Below are 22,167 nucleotides of genomic sequence, written 5' to 3' on the forward strand. Positions count from 1 at the left end.
TCCACTAGGGAGCCTTGTTTTTATTGTACTGGCACATACTCAGTTCAAGAAAATCAAAGGACAAACAACGAGACATACCTTAGAAAACAATGCTCAACAGGAACCAAGCTTAGCTCTTAAGGCAACACTCATTCATCCATTTGTAAACATGTTCCCTTTATCATGATATGTAGTTATCAGTGCTATGCATGTCCCAGATCTAAAATAAATTTTATTACAACACCCAAATGAGAGACACTAGTTTTTATATAAATTCTGTTACTCAAAATTATGTTTCCAGTGCAAATCATTTTCTTGCAGCGCAAGTTCATAATTAATTGATTATTTAGAAACAATTTTATTTAGAAATTATGTTAACAATATGCAAGAGGTAGCAGATACCTTAGCTTCAGTTGCATTTACTTATGTAAAAGTACTTCATTCTTAGGAAAATACTAATAATCATCTTTATTTTTAATATTTACATATGGTTATTTAAATGTACAGGTGACACAAATAATAAAACAAAAATTTTTACATATATATAAAAATATTTTCAGGAATACAATCCTCGCCATTTGTGAAAAAATTACAAATTAAAAACAAAAAACAAAAAAAATACTCCTCTAAAACCCAGTAAATGTAGAAGTTGAAGAAGGGGAAGAGAGAAACATGGACAATAAACTATTTCCAGTTTCTTCTTCCCAAACTTCTAAAACATCACACGAACCATGGTTTTCAGAACAGCTTGTAAAACCCAAAAACTCAGAATTGTCTTCACTGGTTTGAAATAATTCCACTAAAGACTGTACTGGTGAACTACGAATACTGTTTTCTTCCTTTGTAGCAGGAAATTCTGTTTTGTTCTTTAAATGTAATTCAACATTTTTCTTCTGACTTCTTTTTTTATTTCTTCCTAATACAATTTTTACTTTGCGGTGCAGCCGCCCTGAAGGTAAACTGTCTGTACTTTCGTCATCCACTTGTTTGGGTTCTTCACCAGAAGGACTATAGGATACTATCTTGGCTTGACCTATTGATTGTTTTGGTGAATTGCTAATGACTCTAAGACTAGAATCATTACGATGTGGGGAGCTAGTGCCTTTCTTCTTCTGACAGGTATCTGGAAAAAGTGTACTATCTGACTTTCGTTTTAGTTGAGATACATTTTTGTCTGTTTCATCAAAATCAGAAACGTGCATAAATGTCTCTAGGATATATGGGCAGTATTCTGTTTTTAATTCTTCTAAGTCTTTTTCATTTCTAATTCCTTTATGGTCAGAAACTTCAGGAGTATATCCCTGCGTATCATTATTCAGAGGTAGTTGTACCAAATCCAGCTTAATGTTCTCTTTCACTGGATTTATTATAGAAGACTTTCTACAATCCAAATGCTCTCCAAGCTTGCTTGTTGAATTGTAAGGACATGGGCTGCATGAAGCAAATGAATCTATAGGCTCTGAACTGAAGGCAACTTTCTGTGAAGGATCCTTGCTTTCTTGATATTGGAAATTCTGTTTTATCACCTGTTTGGTAGGATTTCCCTGAGGGTCATTAGGGGAAACACAGTGCAATTCCAGTTCCTTTTCAGGTTCATTCCTTTTAAAAGTATTTCCAGTAATGGGGGCAAAAGATCCAATACTGCATTTTACTCTTAAAAAAAAAAAGAAAAAAAAAAGAAAAAACATTAGACCAGCTTCTTAGGAGTTAATACAAAATTTTAACTAGTGAATATCCTTGAAACTAGGAAATAGAAAGACTACATTAAGGGAAATTTAGGAATTCCATTATCACCCTGAAAAAATACTCTTTTAACATTATTTTATTTCTAAATGAGTATCACTAAAATCCATTTTATTCTGTGAATGGATTTTTGTTGTCATCTGGACATCTAAAGTCAAAGCCTCTGTACTTGAAGGGAGAGAGGAAAAACAATAAATTAGCATAGAGGTCAGCAAGACCCAAAGTTTCAGCCCTGCCCTAACACAAATTGGCAGCATCACCTGCAGCAACTCCCTCCCTCCCCCGCAACTGGAATTAAGTGACTTGCTCAGGGTCACACAGCCAGGAAGTGTTAAATGTTTGAGGCCAGATTTGAACTCAGGTACTCCTGACTTCAGGGCTAATGCTTTATCTACTATATCAACTAGCTGTTCCCAGCAAGTCTCAGGGAGTTGATGTGCACTGGTAGAGGAGTATCCACCCAGGAGTTAACTATTCCAATGAAATAATAACAGGTCTGGTCTGAAAAATCATCTTTTCAAGGAACTGACCAGAAAATTCTATAGGTTATTCTAGGCAGGAAAAAAGAAATAAAGAAATCCTGAAACTTCAGAGTTCTGTATCCTTCACTCTGTATAGTGTTTAAAAAATGTTACTCCCTGAAAATATGTTTTGGCAAAACATGCATTTCTAAAGCCTATAAGAGATATCAGAAACTTGGAATTCTTTCAAAGACTGATATGTATAAAAATTCTGAATCTGAGTATTTGTAATTTTTTTTTCAAAATGTAAATAACATTTATTATCTAATGATTTTTTTTTAAAAAAAATCTATCTAAATAAAAATTACCTTCTGGATATATTATTTTTATATTCTACAAAATCATACACCAACTTCGATATGATATCATCAACAACTTGATACTGAGTACTCTGTGCAAAGTTTCTGTGTTGTTCACTTAGAAGATGCTAAAAATGAAAAAGAGAAGCACGTGAGGGACACAGCAGAGCAAATTTGCAAAACAAATAAAAAACATCTCCGCTCAATCTTTTTCCCTAACATCATATTGTCTGAACATATTTCATGACAAGAAGGTTCTGTGACATTTCAAGAAAGAGCCACCAAGAGCCAAAGTGACAAAAAAAGTTAAGGAGAAACAGCATTTTTGAGAGAAAAGATCAACTTTCGGGTGGCCATGGTCTTTCAGTGTTGGTAAGGAAGGCATCCCACTGAACCCAAACACGAGCGAAGCAGCTAAGAAAGACTTAAGGTATAGCCAGAAAGGATATACCAAATACAAAATAATCATTTTAAAAACACTTTTTTCTTCTAGTTTCATTTATACCTTTATGACAATCCCATAAATAAAGGCTGGCATTTATACTGCCTTTACAAGTATAAAATGAGTAATTGAGAATCCAAAGATCACAAAACTTTCCAGTCATGACAGGCCTGAATTTAAGCGGTGTGAGGGGAAGGATATTTTGTTTTGTTTTGATCCTCCCAAGTAAGAATACATACAAAAATTTAAAGGGAAGAATCTGAGGATAATTCTGATCCAGCAGTAATTTCAGAGGTCATTCTTTGTCCAATTCTGGATCCTTCAATAAACATGAAAAGTGGAAGAGAACAAAATAAAAAGTGAAATGCCTAAATCTTATGAAGTATTTAGAAAGGAAGCATATTTAAGATTAAAGATGATGACTGTTGAATAAATTGATGTCACCTATCAAATATTGTGGGGATTAAAATTATGCCACCTACAAGACTCTGCATCAATGGCACTTTATTAAAGTGTCTATATTCCCCTCTAATAAAGTGGGACTCAAATCTTCCTCATAACCTGAGATGCCTTGTCCTTCCAGGGCCATATTTTAATATGTTTAGATATCCAGACATTCCAGAAAGGTTATGCCAAATACAGAATAATTCCACTGACATATGCTGCATAAGCTAAGCAAAATAACATTAAGACAGCAGGATCACAAGTTGGATGGATGAAGAAGTATCTCTACACAAGATGGACAAGCTTCTCCTTAGGCAGGAGGAAATGTACAAGGGTACAAACTATCAAAATAGGGGTCCAAATGAATTATTTTTCACGTGAGAGATGTCATAAGACAAGAGTCCATCTATCTACAACATAATTCGTGATTTTTTAAAAAAGAGGTGAGGAGAGATTAAGTCCCCCCAAGAAGATTATGAAAATTGTGTCCTGAATAGACCATGCAGAAAATATGTGAGATGAGGAGTATCTTTTCAGGGGTTTTCCCAGAATACCTGTTATATCATTTGCTTGCATCAGACAAACAAAGTTACATATAGGATGAAGGATGTTTTGTTGCTCCGCTTTTATATAATGCTATTATTACTATTTTACTTGATTAATGAATTTACACACACATCCCTGATATGGGTATTTTAGAGCATATATTAATTCCAAAGTCCCACTATGACTGAAGCCTGAGCTTTTGAGATGGTTGGACAATATAAGGTGGACAATCTTAGGTAAATCACTTCCCTTGGTGAAGACTTCAGTCCCTTCTTGTTTAAAGCAAGAGCTAGACTATCTTTAGCAAATAGGCACACTGTGTAGCAGATCCTGTGCTAAGCAATGGGGACACAGAGAAAGAACAAAGCCAGAGGCCTGTTCTAAAGGAGCTCCCATTCTAATAGAAGATAACCTCAGAGAAAATATTGGATTAAGGGAGATGGAGGAACCAGGAAAGATGTCTGTTATAAAGTGGGATTTGAGATGAGACCTGAAAAATTCAGGGGGCCAGGAGATAGAGAGGAAGACACAATCAGCCTGTGAAAAGGGAACTGGAGGGCAATATGGGTGGCAGGGGGAGATTAGACCCTCTGGCTCATCCCAGCCCACAGCAGAGAGTCAAGAGGAAGCAGTCACTACGAGCTTGCTCTGTGTTTGTTTCTCCTAGGAAGGACCATCACAACTAAACTCTTCAGTTCTCTTAGAGGACCCATCACATCCAAGTGAACAGAAAAACATCTCAGACAGGAAAGAGGAAAGAGAGCTGGGCACCTGAAGATAAAACCAATTCATAAACAACCCCCAAGGAAAAGAATGCCTTTATTCCTCCTCTAGGCTACAGGTCCTGGGTATATCCATCCTGACAACTAATTCAGTGGCACAGACTCAACCTCATGGTCACCACTATGGATATTTTCCTAAACAAAGTAAACAAGCAAGCAATACTTTCTATTTGCAAACAACTTCATGGCAGAATCATTTCCAGACCATTTCAGTTTTTGTTGAGGAATGCCTGTAAAATTATGGTTCTAATACTTCTTGACTAAATTATTTTGTCTATACTCAACAAGATCTGAATCATGGAAAAACTATAAATCCATATAGAAATACATTCATTTATCTAATAAAAGTTTTCAAAATGCTTATACTTCTGTTCTTGTGAAACCTAAAGAGGCTTTACTCATCAAATGACTTGCTCTCCCCCAAACATAAAGATAAACTTACGGCCTGGAGCGCCTCATACTTCTGGGAGCAGCACTCACAGTAACCTTTCCTCTTGTTCTCTCGCAGGCGGGGCTGTGCGGGGGTGCAGCGCCCTTCATCAGCTTCACAACCAGTTCTGTTCCTATAAAATGACAATTGTTTTCAATGGATATACAACTTTCATAAGAGAACTTCTCATTTAAAAACAAAAATAAATTTTATTATAATTACTTATCATAGTCAAATACTTATCAGAAAGATAGTATACTATTCTAAATGAGAGGAAAGAAAATCCTAGTTATTTCACAGAAAATGCCCTTTTTGGTAGCTCCATTTAACAAAGACCTGAAGACTCCTCTTGATTAGCAAAATCTTTTTTCATAGAACTAGAAATTTAAATAGTTTAAAAGATTATGAACCAACTAATAAATTATTTCATGGACATCAGAAGCATTTAAGAACATAGGGCAATACCTTTGAAGTAGAAGTTAAGACAGAAAGGTTGTGCTTTTTTTTTTTTTTTAAGTTTTATCCAAATCTAAGAAATTAGATGCCCCAAGATCCAATTCAATGAAGACTGTCAGCTGTCATGTAAGAAGTTGGGACTATGAAGACAGAAGTGAATTATTTCCTCTCTCAGAAAGCTCCCGCTTGAGTCCATTTTGGTGAGTTGGGAAGGTTCACAGGGGAGCTGAGGCAGTAGCTGAGAGCAGAGCAGGAGCCAAGAGGATAAAGGGAGTTGAAGACAGTGTCAAGGTCAATGAAGGAAAGCAGAAAGTAGACTGCTGGGCTGGGAACAGTTCGTACTTCAATTTGGCCAGGACCCAGAGGGAATTCAGGAGAACACAGACTAAGGCTTGCCCAGTGACTGGATGGATGGTGGGTCCTGGAGTCAAACCCCCCAAGACACTTATGGAGAGGGAAAGGAATAATCATTTATCTGGCACCTTTTTAGGTGCCAAGAGCCTTTTACAAAGATTCTTTCCCTTGACTCTCAACGAGCCTGGGAGCCAGGTGCTGCTATTATGTTTTATAGTAGAAAAGGTGAAATGAGCTGCCCAGGGTCACAGGCAGCAAATGTCTGAGTTGGAACCTGAACTCAGGATTTCCTGACTCTAGGCCACTGCTCTGTCCACTGTGTGACCAGCACCTCTCACTAGGAAAGTGACTCCCTGTTGATCTCAATTTACTCATCTGTAGAAATACTAACAATCTCTACCTCGCAGAGCTGCTGTGGGGGCCAAATGAGATCGTGGATGCACACCACTACGTCCCTGTGCTACTGGTCCTCCATTGCTTCAGACACCTGGTGATGGGCCACAGGCTCCCTAGGACTTAGCCAAGCAGCCCCAGTGCACTGGCTTCCCCCCTCTCTTCCAGGGCCAGTGGCAGGACAGAAGTCAGGACGAGTGTTGCCAGTGGGGCACCTTGGCATCTGAGATCTAAGCACTCATTTTCCCCCTCTGTGGGGGGAAGTCGTCTCCTGCTTGGGGTGGACATCCTTCTAATTCAGTGATGGGCCCGAGAGCTTGCAGAACCCTTTTCAGAGCTAACCATGCCTTTTGGGCGTCTACCTGGGGCTGAGCTCTCACCAGTGAAAGCTGTAGCCTGCCCAGTAGCCACAGAATCATGAAACACAGGTCTGACCATGGCCCTTCCCCAAAAGATGGGTGCAGTCTCCATGTCACCTAGAGAAGTGGGCTTTTGCCCCATTTTGGAAGATCATCTGCAATGGGACCAAGTTCCTTAACTATTCTAGGTCTTAGTATACTCATCTGTAAAATGAGCTTAACACTCACTTAGTGGGTTACTGTAAATACCAAATGAAAATAATATATGTAAACTGTTCTGCAAATCTTGAGACTATAAAAATGCCACTTATTACTTTAGGATGTGGGAGAGAGAAAAAGGAAGCTGTTAAGGATAGCTTAATATTGCAAAATCTTTTTTCATAGTTCTATAGATATGGAGTTATTTGTGCAGAAATGATAACAGAAACCAAGAAGCTGATGAAAGAAGCAAGAGTGTAGAGCAGGACATTCTGATCTCAGGTCTAGGGGGCCAGGAAGAGGTTTCTGAGACTCCAAGAACAGGGATATGAAATTGTATCTGTGTCTTGATTTTCACTAACCTTCAACAGAAAATGAGCATTTCCTTCAACTATGAATAAAGGTAGAAGACCATGGTGGTATTCAGCATTATCAGCTAGATGTGTATAATACCAGAAAAGTTACAAAACCCTGCTTTAGAGAGAAGAAAGGAGGTCCTCAGGCTGAGCCAGGAGGATTCCCAGGGAGGGAAGGGGATTTCTTAATGATGGATGGTCAGGTACCACACACAAGTCCAGGGGACACAGATACAAGCATGCAAATCAAAAAAGCAGATTCCTGTCCTGAAAGAGTCTTCACTTCAGTAGGGGAAATTCCTACATAAAGGAGAGTTGTAAAATTGGAGGGGGCAGGGTTTTGCAGAAATGGTATCCAGAGCTGTTTTCCTATTCAATCAGATATGATTCTGCTTAGCTTCAAAGACAAGATCTATTCAGAGTAGCAACACAGTACTATTATTATCAAATCATTACTATTATTAAAATTAAAGATTCAAACCAACCTTTGCTTAGCTTGCATTTGTTTCTGCAGACTAGATGTTTTATCCAAATCAAAAGGGCTGCAAGGCTTAGGGACGGAATAGTTTATAAGAGGTATATTGGACAACTGAAGATAAAATGGTCTGTAATGGCTGGAACATGGGAAAAAAAATTTTAAGATGAAATGAAACAACTAAAACTGCTTTATAAACATAAATCTTAAATTTCAGAACCAAATATTCCATTAATCTCTTTATCATAACATTCACCAGACACTCTGGAAGCCAGCGACATAAAGTCTCTTTTAAATGAATAGCAATTGGAAAGACTTGCCCTAGTTCGAAATGTCTTCTTAGGAATTCTGATTTCCAATAAGAAAGAGTAATAGCACTCATGTAGTGCACAGCCCATGCACACACACGAACACACGCACACCACACATACATACACATGCGTGCATGCACATGCTGCTGTTCAGTCCCTCCTGACTCTTCCTGGCCCCACTTGGTGTTTTCCTGGCTCCTTTTCCTTCTCCAGCGCACTTCCCAGATGGGAAGCAGAGGCAGAAAAGGAGAAGGAACTTGCCCAGGGTCAACCGGCCGGGCAGTGTCTGGGCCCCGACTTCAGGCCCAGTGCTCTGTCCAACCACAACCAGCGCCTCCTGATTAATTGAGCACAAGAGGGCCATTCTCAGGGTCCTTGAGCCAAAACTAATCTTAACAGTCTGCTCTCTGCAACTGAAGACAGGCGCTTTTTTGAATTAGACTTGGGCTGTGACTTCACTGGCCTTGGGAGCTCCTAAGCACATCTATATCCACTCCACACTTTCCATTCCTCCAGAGATGCCGGGGGCACACCAAAATCCCCATCAGTGTGGGTCCGAAGCCAGACTCGATGTTGCTTCAGGCTCTAATTCTCCCTCAAAACCCTTCTTGCCATATGATAGTGAAAATAACAGTTATAGGTAAAAGCCCCGGAAGGCCTAGGTCTCTGGTGAGAGGAAGCTCCAAGTAGAAGAGGAGGAAGACTGGGGGTGAGGAGCTAGGGTATGGGGAGGACATATCTCCTGACTTTTCCTATAACTACATGAAATATCACGGCTGATTTCTAATCACTACTTCAAAGTAATCAAATAAGTTTTCATATCGCTAGATCAAATCTGCCTTTATATAGCATTTATACTGAATAAAATTCTATGGTAAAACTTGTATTTTCACTAATTAAATGTACTTTATGCAATGTAACTGTACAATCTTTGTTTTTTCCTTTAAAACTGGAGAAGAAACCTTAAACAAAAGTAAAAAATATTTCTTCCAGTTTTACTTTATACTTACTGACTTGAATCTTCCACCTTTACAAATGGCTTTTTGAGCCTTCCTGCTGAGAAACACAAAACATTCCTTTATCACTAAATACTAAAAAATCCAGAGGCAAAGAGCTTTTATTAAAAAAAAAAAAAAAAAAAAGAATCCTAATGGAACATTTTCATCTCTTTATAGTCAGCCTATGGCCTATTCTATTTATCACTCTTCATCACCTCCCACCCAAATGGCAATATCACCAGTTTAAAGAGTGCTATTGCAGACATGAACTTATTTTCACAACAAGCCTGAGAAAAAGGAGGAATGATAACTCCCATTTATAGCTGAGGAAAGTGAGTTTCAGAGGCTTTAAGTAATTATCCACTGTCATGCTGCTAGCATGTGTAGCAGCATTATAAACAGTCTAGTTTTTCTTACTTTCAAACTTGAATTCTGCTGCCAGAGAGCCAGAGTATCATAAAAGGCCCATTCATATAATCTTACTTTTGTTTTAAAAAGAAAGCACTTTCAAAGATGTCAAAATACTTACTTTTTGTTTTCTGAACACCCAATCGTTTTCCCTGAAAGAAAAGATGGCTGGTGTGAATATTCAATTTAAGAATGAGGCATTTTACTGTTAACTGCATTGTCAATTTCTTTCACTAGTCAGTAATTCTAAAAGTAGATAAAATACTGTCAAAAACTGGGATGATTCATGAATTGTCTTATTATTGAGGGCAGCAATACAATTCACAACCTTTCCACAACTTAGTAGAATTTCACTCCTTGGTGGCCACCTTTCTGGTGATAAGTGTCTCCACACTTAACTTTTATAGGACAGGTATACACTCTAAGCATGGGTTGTACATCAAGTCTTTCCCAACTTGGTTGGAGATGGTAAAAAAAAACTCCACACAAAAAGCTTTTGAGGATCTGAGGACACTGACAAACTCTCTTAAGCCAGAGTGAGACTGTTGGAGTCTTTTGAATAAAAATGTAGTTGACATATACTAACTCTCCTTAACACAGGACATTAGGGCTCATAAAGGGCTTCCTCTAGAACACTAGGAAAGAGGCAATGACAAGTGTGACTTTCACTCTATGACAAGACATGAAGGCTCCAGCCAAGCAGGCTAACACTTATGTAGCTCTATTTTAGTGACCGCCCCCCCCCCCCCCTTTTTCTTGTTTTTAATCCCATACTGCTTTCCTGGCCTCATTCTTCATGTAGACATTGGTTTAAAAAATTTATATTTAATTTTTTTTTTCAACTAATTATAATGGTTTTTAAAAGTGCTTTCAATGAATTGTAAACAAAAAAAGTAAGTAATAATAAAAAAATAAAGAAGCTATCTCATTACTTACTAAAGAAATCAGTAATAGTAATTTAATTTTAGAACATAGCCAAGATCTCTTAAAAGCCCACTATAATTATGTATTCACAGAAAGAGATTGCCATTTCAGGAAAAAGCTATACAGTATGTGATATACTTAACAGGTTTAAATTTCAACTTAAAATAATTTGTCAATTTTTATCTTAAATATTCAAGCTTATACAAGTTACAAATTAAGGTAGGCACCTAAGATAACTTCACCAATCCATTTAAAATGCATACAAAGCATTTTATACATTATGCATAATGCATAAAAGTAGTTGATAATAAAGCAACTAGAAAATTAAGTTTTTTAAAAATCCATCATACACTGTGCTTTCCCTTTGTTTTTATATAAGCTAAATGAAAACAAGAATTTAAAAGATTAAAAATATATAGGACAGGCTCTACCACATTTTACAAGAGGCATGGAATATAAGACATATCATGAAAAAAATCACTTACTTTAAACAAGTACAAGGATGGAAAACTTCTCTTAAAAATGCAACTTATTATAGTCAATTCTTTAAGTATTTAATGAGCACCTATTAAATGTGGTAGGTGACAAAAATGAAAGAGAACCGGCACCAACGAGCTCACATTGTACTAAGGGAAAATCACAGGTACCCAGAAATGTAAATAAAAAATAATTTCTAGAAGTGGAGAGCGTACTCACCACTGAGGAAGGCACATTTTGGACCAGGAAATGGTCCATGGAAGAGGGGACATCCATCTACTATTTGGAAGAAAGTTGGTCTGAATCCCCAAATATGAAAGGGAGTGATAACACATACAACCCAGAGTCAAAGGATGTGGTTCAAAGATGGAATCCAACAATTTCAACAGAAGCATTGCAAATTACAAATGATGACATTACAGAAGCATTTGGGGTGCCACAATGCACAGAGACTCAAGTTCAAATCCAGTCTCAGTGACTGACTAGTTATGTCACCCCGGATAAGCCACTTCATCTGTTTGTTTCAGTTTCCTCCTCTGTAAAAATAGGGATAAAAATAATTTACTTTATCCTTGCAGGGTTGCTGTGGAAATGACCAATAAAATATTTGTAAGAGCATTTAGCACTATGATTGGCACAAAGCAGGCATTTAATAAATGCTTATTCTTCATGCTTGGCAGCATATTCCAAATCATTCCTTTATGGACAGTAAATGTTATGTTTATCCAGCACTTGGACAGCAGCAGCTCTAGAGACCAGTATTTCTGGGATCTGTTTATATAGAACTTTTGTTTAATAAACAATTAATGGATCAGGTGACTTAGGGTGGATAAGTTATTTCCTTCTATGGGAAGCTGTGAAAAAAAGAGTTTGATCTTTGATTTAAAGTGTGGTTGCAAGCAATTTTCCTTGTTTGTTTTTTGTTGTTGTTGTTTTTATATATTTTTTTAAACAAACAGAAGGCATTTGACCAGCTTTTTATGACTAGTTCTAAGATTTTCTGCTACAATCAAACTAATTAAATAATCTTACCTCTACTAAGGGTAGTTTCTTTGCCCATAAATAAGAGAGGTTACTTAGGTAATAGAACTTTAGATCAAGAAACAATAAGTGAATCTAATTCTTTCATTTTACGGATGAAGCAACTAGGGCTTTGAGAGACTAAGAGCCTTGCTATAAATGGCAGCAACAGACAGGACATGGGAATCCAGGGCTTATGACTGCTGACAGCTTCCAATCATTAAATTATGAGAGTCTATGATTGCAATGTATAAAGCACTGTCCTTGCATTTACTGCTATGCATGGAAAATGGGAAGAAGCAACAGGAAGACAGCATTCATTTGATAAAAAGGCATTTTAAAAAGCAACTGTTTCAGCCTCTAAATCCTAACTTACTCTGTAACAAGGCTTTTACTTTACGTGCCTACCAGGTATAAAGCATTGTGCCCAGCCCAAGGAAAGGCTGGCTAATGAGATCCTGCCTTGGCCTTGGGGGAATGGAGAAGGGCAGGCTGTTTTCTGTCCCTATCTGAACTAAGTTGAGATGACACAAAAGATCACAGAAGGGCCCCGTGGCCAGATTCTCTCCCTGGCCTAGAATCAGGTTTAAATGAAAAGCAGTAACACCTCTCTCACGTTTATGTGTTTGCATCGAAAAGATCCAAGAGAAGGTCTATCTATGGAACTTAAAAGCAGGTTGGCAAAAACATAATTTTGCTAGGATATTTTTCTATATTTAGAAAATACTCACCACTTCTCGTATTGATGTGCTTGATTTCTTGATCAGATACAATTCTTTTTTCTTTTGTTCAATATAGTATTTAATATCTTTATTAAAAGAAAAAAGGGTATAAGGTTATTTTTATTTTCAGAATTAAAAATTAAAATGAAGAAATGACACTAAGATAAAGACCAAAAAGGAAATTGGATGTGAACAAGCTACAAACAGAAAAATTCCATGCAACATAAAAGACTATTGCTTTTCTATGATTTTCATAGATAAGTTGCGACAACCAAAGGAAAAGAAATTACCATCAATATGAAGAATTTTCACTCCCCAGGATAAAGCATTTGACAATATGCTATTTGAAGGGATGAATTCCTGTAAAAAGTAAAGGCAATTAATACTTTTCAGAAGTTTATTTAAAGTGCTAAATACAATTGTGATTGAATAGAGCAGAAGAAATAAGGCATTTGCTTTTTTTTGACTATCAGAGCATCATTTGTGAATGCATTTGCTTTCTCTCCTTTAGAAAAGTGTTTTGATAAAGAAACAATCAATCAAAGTTAATCCAAATATTATAATCTTGTTTAAAAAGTTAATATTGTCTCTACAAGGTCACTAAATCCATGGCTTTGGTAAAAATGAGTTTTTGGCTAGTCATCTAAATCCAATCCAATGCACATGAAAGTATTGTGCTAATTCTAGAAATGTATGGTCAAAACAAAAAAACAGTCCTCCATCTCGAGCTTATTATTTTACAATGGAGAAATGTCATCTATAATATAAGCCTGTATGTAATTACCTACAAAAAGAGGAAGCACTAACGACTGAAAAGTAAGAAAGACTATCTATAGGAAGGTGGACATGAAGGAAGCCTGAGAGGCCTTTCAGGATGGGGCAACAAATTGGGCCAAAGAGGTACAAAGATGGAAAACAGGACACCAAGTGTCAAGCAACAGCAACTAGGTCACTTTGACTGGAACAAAAAAAAATGCATGAAATAGAATGGGAAATCAGCCTGGAAAGGTAGGCTGGAACCAGACTGTGAAAGGCCTTACTGTGCCAAGCTGAATTTATTTTATCTTAAAAGTAACAGGAAGCAAATAATTTCTGAAGAGGGGAGTGGTACAGTCAGATTCATAAGGTTATTTTTGGCAGCAACATAAAGGATAGATTTTAAGAGAGGAGAGAATGAGACAGCAGGACAATTAGGAAGCTGGTTTAAGAAGTTAAGTGACCACTCACGAGGTCTAAACAACAATGGTGGCTATATGAATAGTGAGAAGGAACAGATGCAATTCTTGTTGTGAGATGACAATTGACTGGATAGAGAGAGCTGAAGCAGAAGAATCAAGGATGAAACAGATTGTGTAGGCCATAATAAAGATGCCTGGAAAGATGGTAATGTGTTCAACCCAAAAGACTAGAGTATGGGTTTGAGAAGGTGGAGCCAGGGAGGAAATTTTTATATTCATTCAAATGTTTCAAGTTTTCAAGGCCTATGAGATACTGAGGAAAAAATGTCTAAGAAGCAGATAGCCACGAGAGTCCTACCAAACATTACAAGGACCTGATTGTTATGTAAGTGAAACCAAAGTCTGATAACCTGGAAAGACTTCAACGATAGCATCAGTAACAGACTGTCAATTGTTTGAAGAGAGCTTTATCATAGTCAGGCTGACACAAGGTTGATTCCTTTGGTATAAATACAGCTGCTGAACTAGAAGGTGCAGGAAGATGGAAGAAGAAAGAGAAGACTTTAAGGGTAAGAGCAGCAGGGGACATGAAAGAGGCAGGAGACAAAGTAAAGAATTAAGCTGAGGGGAGGAAACGATCTGGAGTTCAATCCCCAAGAGAGCTGGAAGACACTGGATCAACTATGAAAGAGGAGAGTAGAAAAGAAACGACACAGCCAAGAGAAAGCCATCTCATGCTCAGAGACTGGAGCAACAGAGGAGAGATGCTAGAAGGATTGGGGAGAGGAGGGAGAGAGAGGAAAGAAAGAGAAATCACTTCTGAATGATAGTCTGTGTCCTCTTGGAAATATCTGAGAGGGGTGGGGGTGGACCTTCAAGAGAGAAGGTCTGAAATAGCCCTTTGGAGACTATGAAGAGGTAACTAATGGGAAAAAATATAAGGATTGCACTTTCAGAATCCAGTTCTGATTAGATATTATTATTACATAGTAGAAGCAGTTCCTACAGCTAACTGACCTCACCATTCTTCAATCAATAAGTATTATGCACCTACTAGGTGCTAAGTCGCCACTAAAGTAAGTGCTATTATTAAGTAGTTATGAGTAGGGAAGGATATTGAGAGCAACTAACTATTTGCCTAGGAACCCAGGAAGAAAGAATACCACATGGGAAGACAATGAGGTCAGAGCAGAACTGATAAATGGCTAGAACAGGGAGAGGTGGATGAGATTGAGATCATCATGAGGAAAAAAGAAGGGACTGACTTAGGGAGAGTCAGAGGGCAATCTCTATTCACTACCCAATTTCTTGTTTAAAGTCAAACCTATAATGTCGCCTGGTCGGGGCCCCTGGGAAGAGACTGCGCTCTCCTAGAGCTCAGGCCTTTATCTGCAGTCTCAGCATCACTGACTTGCCCAGGGGCCAGGCTGGGCCTTGAACTCAGGCTTTCTTGGCTCAGCAGCCACCACACTCCTCCTTTTCTGATTCTAGGTTTCTGGACCCAATCTTCTAGAAGAGGAGAGGAGCTTCAGTTGGGTGACAGCAATGTGAGAAAGGGATATTCATTTCAGCCAACGCTATTCTTGGATGACAGGTCTAAGGCTAAGAGAAGTCAAGACTTTGAGATAAAGATGCAAAATAGGATAAAGAGATTAGCAGCTGTATCACTGCTGACAATGGAAATTGTAGCTCAAGAATAGGAAAAGATGTCAAAGACTAAGTCTTGTCTCCCATTTTACAAGTAGGAAAATTGGGGCCCAGAGCACTTGAGTGATTCCCATAAGATTGCCTTCGGAGTTACAATAAAAAACAGTCTCTGAATCTAAGTTCTCTGACTCTTGAGCCAATGCCCTGTATCATGCTCTCTCAAATAATGCACTTGGATGTCATCACTTTGGCACCTAGAGTGCTTCATGAAAAAAAAGGAAAATGATGTTGAAGAAGAGGAAATCTGGAAGAGAAAATGAATCGAATAAAATCACAAATAGAATAAATGCAGGCTGCAGATAACAGTAATTAGAAGATACTTAGGGACAGATTTTCAAGAAACCACAAAAGGAAGACAGTAATACAATGGGTAAAAACTACAGATGGAATGTACCAAAAATTTAACTGTTTTTAGTTACAAAAATGCAATGAGGTGTCAAAGTCTTTAGAAAGATCCCAAAATGTGCATCTTAAAGCAGATGCTGTGCTCTAAAAAAGGAGACATATCATATTTACTTTGAATAGCTGGAAACTAGGAATTTAGGGAATTGCTACACTAACAATGTAAAGAAGGGGCACAAAGTGCTAGCATTCAGAAGAAAATAAAACTATACATTAATCATATGGTTTAAATTTTTATTCAATTATTATTATTTTTTTAAAAGGAAGGCAGACCTCAGAAGTCCCTCATCTGGATGTGCCCGGAGTCTTGCAAGTATGAAAACCCTACATTCTCTTACAAATGGGCTTTGAGAGCTTGTTTGAGTGGGGGAGCACAGCTACTCATGTACCCTTGACATGTACACCTTTATTGGGGAAGGTCCTTCTCTTTGACTGAAAGAAGATGCATATGGAGTGATAAGAGAAGAAGGGGACACCCATCTAGCTAGCTAGATTAGCCCTGACGATCAACGGGGTGACAGTTTGCAAGGCAACCACATCATCCTCATATCCCATATGATTATTGTTTAAAATGTGTCAACTTGGTACAGCTAGATAATGCAATGGATAGAGTACTGGCCCTGAAGTCAGGAGGACTCGAGTTCAAATCTGACTTCAGACATTTAATACGTCCTAGCTGTGTGACCCTAGGTAAGGCACTTAATCTCAATTGCCTCAGCAAAAATGAAATTTAAAAAAAAAAGTTAACTTACATGTTCCTTGATAGCTTTTTCAACTAATAATTTTCCTCTGCTCATACATACCTACAGGGAAAAAACTGGTTAGCTATAAACTGAAGAAAAATTAAGCCTAATCATTTTAAAGAAACACACATTTCTACAAAGCACATAAATAGGTCAGAACAATTCTAGAATGATTACTAACATAATAAAAACAGTTGTACTCCCTGAGTACTTTTACTAGACCTTAATTAGCATTTTGGACATATATAGCACCTGATGATTAATCATACAATCCCAGAATTGGTAGGGACCTCAGAAGTCTAGTAATCATTCATTCTGAGAAGAAATCTAGTCTAAATTGTCCCAGTTCTAGATTCTCAGATCAAGCAGAGGAAGTCTAGTTCTTCTACTTGATAGTTTCTCAGAGTTGAAGATTATATTTCTTCTAATTCTTCTCTTTTCCAGGTTTTGCTGGTAACATTTTCCCAAATCATTTCACATATGTTATCTCACTCAATCTTCACAACGGTCATGTATAATAAATAATCAAAGCATACTATTACTATAACAATTTATTTGTATAATATATAACATTAGATAATTTTATATTTAATATCCTTATCTTAAAGACAAAGAAAACTAACTTCACAGCAGGCAAGATTAGAGAGCTAATAAGAACCAGACTTGAAGCTATGTCATGTTCTGCTTTCTTCAGGATGCCTCTCAGATAAATGGCACTGAAAATGTTTTTCTGAGCACTTTCCTAGTTTTGCCTTGCCCCTTTGAAATATCTGAAAACACAGTGAATTTATTGCATATGTCTAATTCCTAATACAAAAGGTACAATTCCTTTTCCATGGATAGCAAAGCTATGTCAATTCTTCAAGGTCACTGTGGAAATCTACAAGACCACTCCACTTGTTTGTTTGAGGCAGCAACTATAGTGGAAATTAAATTGAACTTAAGGATTCAGGAATAAATGAGTTCAAATTCAGCTTCAGATACTTACAAACTGTATGACCATAGAGGAACTATTTAACCCTTTACTGCCTCATTTTCTTATCAATAAAATAGGGACAATAATAGTACTTTCTTTACAGAGAAAGTGAGGATCAAATGAGAGAACATATGTAAACCTTATAGTGCTATCAACCATTACTATTTTATTCTGTGTATCTGTGTTTCCTTCCTTCCTTTAGGAAAGAATGGGTAGTTTGGTCTGAATCTTCTTGTCCCTCTCCCTTCTTCTATCTTCCCATCCTTTCATACCTTTCCTCCCCTTTCCCAGTTCCTTAAAATGGTTATAAAATATAACTGAAGCACATTTAAAACATATTTGTTATGTTTACTGAAAAGTCTGTTTCCTCTTCTTATTTTTAAAACCAAGCTAGCTAGGTGGTTTTTCTCCTACCAAAAAACTCCCTACCACTGAAACGGAATCACTTTGTGCTCCAGATGATTTTGAGCTAGCTTTCTCTATTACCACTGCCCAGTTTATTACATTCTTCAAGTTGTCAGAGGCAGTATGGTATATGACAAAAAGCTAGTACTCTTGTCTCTAACACAAACTAGCTTATTGGCTCTGGGGAAGTCACAGAACTCTAAAGGCCCAAGGCAAATTTAGGATTATTTTAGTTGCAGAGAAGGGCCAAAGTGCATTGGTAGAAGACATTCCCCATTGGAAGCACTTCACGCCAACGAGATAACAGGGCATTTCCTATTTTAATCCTCTTTTGCTGTCATTTGAAAAACAAAATGCATCTGGAAAGAAATATTCCGTAAACGTTAAAGGCATGAACAACATATATTTACATATTTATTTATATTGTAAGGATGGATTAGCATCTAATTTGACATTATAGAATGGCCTTGCCCTTGAAAGTAATGGAAGGGGCAGCTAGATAATGCAATGGATAGAGCACTGGAGTCAGAGAGATCTGAATTCACATCCAGCCTCACACTAATTAAGTGGAATAACTAATGCTTCCCAGCTGTGTGACTGTGGGCAAATTACTTAACCCCAACTGCCTCACCAAAAAAAAAAAAAAAAAAAAGGAAGAAGAAAGTGACAATAAAAAATAAAAAGACAATACATTATTAAGAAAAGCAACAAAGCTAATTAATATAAAGTCACAAGGATTTCAGGCTGTAAACTCTGCTAATTAATATGTGTAAGAAACTTACTGGATCTGGAGTCTTGAATGAACTTCCATCACAGCTAGGATGAGGTGAAGTATTTCCTCCTGTATATGTTGATTCCGGACTTGGGACAGGAGAAATACACCCCAATGTCTGAGCATATTTTGCTTCCTTTTTATTTGAAATTAGATAACTTATATCTTTGCTGAGAAATTCTTCAACTCTCTAAGAAAAGAAAAAAGAATCAATAATAAATATGTAAATAATGAATAAAATATAATAAATAAAACATCAATAATGTGTTGTTTGTGCTTCTCAAAATAAACTAAACATATTTAGTTTAGTGCCCTCTAGCTTACAAATGATGAACTTTCCCAAAAATTATTTTTACAATAAAGGCATAATTATAGTAATGAGATGTACCAACTGTACTGCTAATATTGATTCTACACAAGAATCTACACTGATTCTATCAATCAATTATTACATCAAGAAGTATGACTTCTGAAAAATAACTTGTAACATGAAAATAATTCTTCCAGGGCTTAAGCAGGAAAAATTAAAATAAGATTACATGATTTGGAACATTAAAAAAGAATATTTCCTCTTGAGTCTGAGAATATGATACTACCCTTTTTTCTTAATGGGAATAACTACTCCAATCATATTTCAAAATGGGCCATAAAATTTACTGCAACCAAATAAAGGTTATGAAGAATGTTCAGTCATGCTGATAGAGAACAAAAATACAATACTGACCAAAAAACAAAACAAAATGATACAACTCAAAATATTTTGTAACAATACAATAAAGTTCCAGCAGATGGGGACGTTAGCACTTGAAAGAAGACTGGTTAGACAAAATAGACTATTTTCAACCTTCCTGACCAGGAGGAGGTATTTATCCTCTTTGAAAAATATGATGGAAGTATTAAAGTCCCATCTTTAAATGAGACATAATAATAACTGACATTTCTCTGCTATTATAAGATTTGCCATGTCACTCACTTTTACATGATTTGATCCTCACAGCAACACTGTTAGGTACTTGCTATTCTGTCCTGCTTTTAGAGAGGAAACTGGGCTCAGGTGTTGGGTCAATAGCTTGCCCAAAATAATAAAGCAATTTGGGCCTGAGTCTCTTGATTACAAGGTTTCTAAAGCTGTTTGGCCCTCAAGGGTTTTTTGCTCAAGACGAGAGTCAGGAGACACTCCTTGAACGTACAAGGACTGCAAGCTCCTCCTTTCACTGGCTTTTTTGATCTTTGTTTTCCTTCTTGGTTTTCTCCTTTATTCCATGTGAATAAAGAGGAGACTGAACAAGATGACCCAAGACACTGTAATGGATGCCAACTGTCAGTGGAAGCCCTTCTGGCGCTTCCTAACATGGAGAATGGCTGGCAGGACTGGGATTAGCATGGTTTCCGCTAATATCTGTCATGCTCTGAGGTATGTTGAATGCTTTATACACATTCCCCAATATGAATCTCATAACAGTACCAAAAAACAGATACTCTGGGCATGTCTAGCTCTTTTTTAAAACATGAAAGAAGTAACTTGTCCCTGATGGCAGAGCTGGTACTGAGAGGTATGTGTTCAGATACTCAGCAGTACTGTCTTATGGAACACCAACTTGTAAAACAAAAAGTCTTGTGATAATGATGTAAGTAGGAGCTGGTGATGGCCCAAAGAGGATAAGTGGATAGAGCAAAAGACTTGAAATCTGGAAAATCTGAGTTCAATTCCTACCTCAGATATGGTATGATCCTGGGCAGAGTACTGTCTGTCCCACTTTTCTCATCTCTAAGCAAGCAATGCTGTTACCTGTTTTGGATTTCAGTCAAATAAGGACCCTGAGGACTCTGGAGCTCCCAGTCTATCCAATCCCAGTTGGAATAGTGACTGCATGTGGTCAAACCAGCCAATTTAAGCTACTCTCCATTGGCTGGCCCTCATAACCAGACTGTAAAATTACATAGCAAACTTACAATTTGTAAACATATGAATGTAGGTAAAGCGCTTAATAAGAGTTAGGAGAACTTAAATTAATAATGCAAATCTCCTAGGAATTCCCAAGGGCCATCATTTAAGTCCTACTTATGCCTGAAGCAGATACTGCCTCTACAACATTTCTGGAAGGAGGATGGGGGATGGGTAACTGTAGAGAAAGTTTCCTAATGAACCCAATTCCAATTTTTGACACTTCTAATTGTACAAAGTTTTTCATTATTTTCAGCCAAAAATCTATCTTTGTGAATTGGTTTTAGATTGCCCAATAGAATCAAGTGGAATAAATCTAATTTTTTTTTCATTTAATATCACATTAAAATTTTAAAAGAAAGTAATCTTATATCCACTTAAGTTACTTCCAAGTATCTCCAGGTCTTTCAAGCAATCTTTACATGCTACTAGACCCTTCACCATCCTGAAGGCCTTTCTCTACCTACATGCACTCCAGCATGTCAACACAATTCCTAAATGAAGTAGCCACTGGTGACCAGGGAACATCAGGGCAGAGTTCAATTGAGTCTACAAGGCTATGACATTAGGCAGATCAACTTTTATTTTCTTCAGGCTTTTATTTTCTTTTCTTGTCACTGGGCTCACAGTTCATTCATTTTCTTCCTTGCTGTTCTTCATCATATGAGTTCTATTAGGCTTTCTTTGCAACCTTGTAGAGACATCTTTGATTAATTACTATTTCACATGGATATAAGAGTCTCACAATCTCCTGTAATCACTAGTTTAAATGTAGAAAAAAACATGGCAGAGTTGGCTCTCTGCAGTCTAAGGCAGTGGAAGACACTTGGTCTTATCTGGCCGGGGTCTCCCGGTGCTGACTCACACGGGGCTTGTTATCCACACAACCTCCATGAGCTTGTCATCTAACCTAGTGGGAGGCAGTACATCCTGTTCTGATGCAGTTTTTTATCTCATGTATAAAACTAGAAGAATTTTTATTCCACATGTAGGATATACACATCCTATTTAATGTCATCTTATTAGAATCAGTATATTATTCTGCACTACAGAGTAGATTTAATTTTTTTGGATCTTAATTCTGTCCTCTTAGATATCAATTAACCTTCTCAACTCTGTAAAAAACAATTAAGTACTGAAAAAAGCAGGATTTTCTATTTAAAAAGTATTCTTATAGGGACTACAATTTTAAGTACATATTAAATCAATATATAACAAGGAATTTCCATAAATATCAATTAATAACCAGGAAAATTTTAGCATTTCACATAAAACCTCATTCTTTTTTTTAGGGGATGGGAGTCCACTTTTGACTATTATGGTTTTTCCCCCCAGAACCCTGATGTATAATAACACCAGTAAATAATAAGCTAAAGAGTTCTTTCCCAAGCCAAGAATCTAA

The 22,167-nt window shown here is 37.1% G+C and overlaps 1 protein-coding gene across 3 annotated transcripts in view; it reads right to left on the reverse strand.

The window, feature by feature from the left end:
• Nucleotides 1–22,167, reverse strand: part of DBF4 (DBF4 zinc finger) — a 36,903-nt gene continuing 14,736 nt past the window's right edge. For 2 of the 3 annotated variants that reach the window (XM_052000920.1, XM_052000919.1), the window contains exons 3-12: nucleotides 18,831–19,010; nucleotides 16,677–16,727; nucleotides 12,928–12,997; nucleotides 12,647–12,723; nucleotides 9,616–9,646; nucleotides 9,099–9,144; nucleotides 7,788–7,916; nucleotides 5,199–5,319; nucleotides 2,552–2,670; nucleotides 1–1,632 (exon numbers count right to left, since the gene is read on the reverse strand). In XM_052000920.1, coding sequence (XP_051856880.1) covers nucleotides 606–1,632; nucleotides 2,552–2,670; nucleotides 5,199–5,319; nucleotides 7,788–7,916; nucleotides 9,099–9,144; nucleotides 9,616–9,646; nucleotides 12,647–12,723; nucleotides 12,928–12,997; nucleotides 16,677–16,727; nucleotides 18,831–19,010 — 1,851 coding nt within the window. In that variant the 3' untranslated portion in view covers nucleotides 1–605. The remainder of the gene's footprint in view (nucleotides 1,633–2,551; nucleotides 2,671–5,198; nucleotides 5,320–7,787; nucleotides 7,917–9,098; nucleotides 9,145–9,615; nucleotides 9,647–12,646; nucleotides 12,724–12,927; nucleotides 12,998–16,676; nucleotides 16,728–18,830; nucleotides 19,011–22,167) is intronic. The other variant, XM_052000921.1, reaches the window with a different exon arrangement.

This window comes from Antechinus flavipes, chromosome 5 (assembly GCF_016432865.1).
Source record: "Antechinus flavipes isolate AdamAnt ecotype Samford, QLD, Australia chromosome 5, AdamAnt_v2, whole genome shotgun sequence".
Lineage (NCBI taxonomy): Eukaryota > Metazoa > Chordata > Mammalia > Dasyuromorphia > Dasyuridae > Antechinus > Antechinus flavipes.